This window comes from Triticum dicoccoides, chromosome 7A, assembly GCF_002162155.2.
Source record: "Triticum dicoccoides isolate Atlit2015 ecotype Zavitan chromosome 7A, WEW_v2.0, whole genome shotgun sequence".
Taxonomy (NCBI): Eukaryota; Viridiplantae; Streptophyta; class Magnoliopsida; order Poales; family Poaceae; genus Triticum; species Triticum dicoccoides.
This window is the reverse complement of record NC_041392.1, coordinates 6,729,109-6,732,488: the sequence shown is the minus strand read 5'-3', so window position 1 is coordinate 6,732,488 and position 3,380 is coordinate 6,729,109. Positions and strand designations below refer to the sequence as shown.

Sequence of the window (3,380 nt, the reverse complement as noted above, 5' to 3'; positions counted from 1 at the left end):
CGATCGTGGGGAGCGCTGCAGCAACGGGAAGACCTACTTCAGCCGCCGCTGCTGTCCTCGGGCAGTGCCGATGGCGTCCTGAGGGCATCAGGACGTTGAGGAGGACTGCTACCTCGACTACATCACCCCTGCATCACGCCTGCATCGAGCAGGCGATCATGTCCACTGCCGTGACATGTAAAGATTCCCTAAACCTTCTCTGTTCATACTTTTTAGGTGATCTAGATGCAATCAGTTCCTGCAAATGGTATCCCAGAGATGCATAATTAATCCAACAGGCCCCACACCAGAAATTCAGGTGGGAGTGATGAATTAGACTCTGCCAAGTCTGTCCGAACGAGAGTTTCCGTAACTGCGGTCTGTAAGTGGAGCATTTTCGCATTTTCCCTGCCAATTTCAATGCGTCTGCTAGTTACAAACACGAGGTTTCTCTCTTTTTTTTGGCGAGAAAACATGAGCATGAATTGCAAATGATTTATTTTTGCCTTCCTCCACGGAGATTCTTATGAACCGCTTCCGAGTCCAATCTATGTGTACATCACTGCATTGTGTGTGTGTGTGTGTGTAGACAATCGGTTTGTGCTGTAACAACAAGCCTTCTATTCAAGCAGATAAACTTAATCCCCGCAGCCCTACTTATACTCCGCTGATGATGAGATTGTTCCAACTCCTACAGTCCCCTTAGAAATTAATGGCAGCAATAATATGAGCCCGTGTCTGCCCCACCTTTGGGAGCCTCACATCAAGTATCCTACTGCTACTACAGACTGAAGCAGATTTATTCATCTGCTATCCACAACCAAACTTCACCAAACCATGGGGCTGGAATCAATGATAGTAGTCCAGTGTACTGGATCATCGTCAGAGCGTGGCGATGTAGGCGTCGGCGAGCATCTTGCCGAGCCGGACCTGGGCCTGCGTGGTGAGGTGCGTGATGTCGTTGGCGAGGGGGAGCCCCATGGCGTCCACGTACTTGAGGTTCGGCACCCGCACCGCCCTCTGCTGCTTCCGCACCAAATCGAGCCACTTCCCCTGCTTATTCCCCTGCCACTGCGCCGTCGCGATCCCAACCTGCTCCAACAGATCATGGACGGATTCACTCTCAGAGTTGAGATTAATGGAGTCGGAGCAGGGGATCCATCATCCATGGATGTAGCTACTGTGGCGACAGACAGACGGACGGACCTGGATGACGAGGAGGTTGGGCAAGGCGAGGTCGCGGCGGACGTCCCGCACAAACGCCTCCATCCTGCCGGCGTAGGCCAGCGCGTCCTCGCGCCGTAGGGTGTCGGCCTCCCCCTGGAACCACAGCAACGCCGCAATCCTCCCCGTCCCGGCGCCGGCGACGCGGGCGCGGGTGACCATGCGCTCGTACATCTCGGTGCCGCGGGACCAGTTGGCGATGGGGGTGCCGCCCTGCGCGCAGGGGACGAGGCCCACGACGGCGCCGCGCGGGCAGGCCGGGGAGCGGAGCAGCGCGTGCGCGAACGGCATCCCGGGGCCCACGCCCACCACGTTGCCGGCGTCCACGCCGGCGTGCAGCGGCTCGCGGGCCTCCTCCCAGCGGAGGGACGGGGAGAGGCGCAGCGTCCGCGGGGACGGCGCGCACTCGGGCGGCACCACGCCGTCCCAGCGGTTGCCGACCGTGGCGCCGCCCCGGCCGCCCATGTTGGACTGCCCCGCCAGGATGAACACCAGCGTCGGCGCCCTCTCCGCGCCCCCGCGCGCGCCCACCGTCACGGCCGCCGCGAGCAGCGCGAACACGGCCAGCAGAATGGGCAACACTCGCGGTCGTGAGAGCATCGTCGCCGCCGCTGGCTCCATTGTCCCGGCAAGGCCCAAGGTGACGGTGGCTCGCTCGACGAGCTGTGCTCACTGGGTGCCTGGCAGTACTGGATGCCTGGATCCAATCGTGGGGAGATGGTATGATATAGAAATGGTACGGCAAGGGACAATGGCCAATCCGCCATGGCGTGCGGCGGTGTGTGATGCTGTCCTCTAGCTTTCTTGTCTGGGGGCGAGGGAGTGGCAGGCAGCGGCAGTGGCATGTGTGTCTGTCACGGGCAACCGCGCTTGGCTCGAAACAGGCGTCAAATGAGCTGTCCGAGCTTGGACTCCACTTCACAAGAGCACATGACTAGTACCACGGTGCATTGTTTTTTTGGACCTAAAAAGACTAGTACTGGCGTCGGAGGAACCAAAAGGCAATGCTGTGAAAAGCCAGACAAGCAAAGAGTAACGGCACCCTGTGGGTGAATCAGTAGAATATAATCTTACATCCAAGGATGCTTTTTACTACAAAGTAAGAAGTAAGAGCATTTACAGTAGTGATGGGCAAATCCGGCCCGGCAAACGCCCGCGGACGCTTCCACGGATACTGACTGGTCACGTCTTAAATATTTGATTCTATAACCGGACACCTTAAATTAGAAACCGCAAATTCATATTATTACATGCAATGTGAAACATAATCAAACCAGAGCTCGCTCGGTTCTGCCGTGGCCATGTCCGGCGGCCGGCTGCGCTCCCCAAAGTGTTGATCCGGTCGCCGGTAAGGTAGAGTAGGGCATGAGACACACGCCGGCTCACGGTACGCAAGGCGCCGCTGTCTCCCATGCTCTATTCTTGCTCGTCGGAGCTCGTAACCCGAACGGTGCCGGTGCACGTCAGAACGATGATGGATTTGTCATGGGACGTGCCGGCGACGTGCACCACGGCGCGGTTGCGGCGCCCGAACTGATGCACCATACGGGGCGCCAGAAAATGTGACTCCGCCTCGCCGATGTCCAGCGCCGCGAGGGCTGCCGTCGCCTCCCGCGCCCGGTGCCTGGCACGGCGGGCACGTTGTGCCATCTTCTCGTCAGACGAGACCCATCGTGGGTCTCGCTGCTTGGCGCGCCGACAGAGGGGTTGCGCGTCCACCACCGCGTTCGGACGCCAGACGAACCGCATCGCCTCCGGTGAGGCCGCGACGGCTGCCCTAGCGTCAGATCCATGCGCCATTTGCACGGATGCAATGGATTCTCGACGTAAGGAGTCCGAGCGCTGCTGTGCACGGGCCTCCTCCACGGGGCCACGTGAGAGGAGCTCGGGGTCGACGGATCTGGAGGTGAAGGACTCGAATCCGCTGCCTGCCATGACGGAGACGGCCGAAAACCACCGGAGGTGAGCTCGGGGTGGCGGAGGGGCTTGAGAGGAGTGGCATGAAGTGGCTAGGATTTGGTCCGGCGAGCGGATGGGAATGAATATATGCGGGGTCTGGTGGGAGAGCGTGGGCCGAGTCCGACGTGGCGGGCGTCCGGGTGCCCTCATATCCGCCTCATATTTAGACTAGATATAAGGGATGTCGTCCAGATCAGACGTTTGAGGCCCGGTTGAGG

The 3,380-nt window shown here is 59.4% G+C and overlaps 1 protein-coding gene across 1 annotated transcript; it reads right to left on the bottom strand.

Moving 5' to 3' along the window:
- Nucleotides 1–612: 612 nt before the first annotated feature.
- Nucleotides 613–2,020, bottom strand: LOC119334755 (probable carbohydrate esterase At4g34215). Its single transcript, XM_037607300.1, has 2 exons — nt 1,186–2,020; nt 613–1,071 (listed from the first exon to the last, which is right to left on the bottom strand). Exons 1-2 carry the CDS (start codon nt 1,822–1,824, stop codon nt 862–864), a joined length of 849 nt encoding a protein of 282 aa, XP_037463197.1. The 5' UTR covers nt 1,825–2,020; the 3' UTR covers nt 613–861.
- Between the last annotated feature and the right edge of the window lie 1,360 nt (nt 2,021–3,380).

Excerpts from the sequence above, each read along its gene's own strand:
- LOC119334755 (XM_037607300.1), bottom strand. The coding sequence starts at position 1,824 with ATGGAGCCAGCGGCGGCGACGATGCTCTCACGACCGCGAGTGTTGCCC. Across the intron at positions 1,072-1,185 it reads CCAACCTCCTCGTCATCCAG|GTTGGGATCGCGACGGCGCA; the intron begins GTCCGTCCGTCT and ends CTGTTGGAGCAG.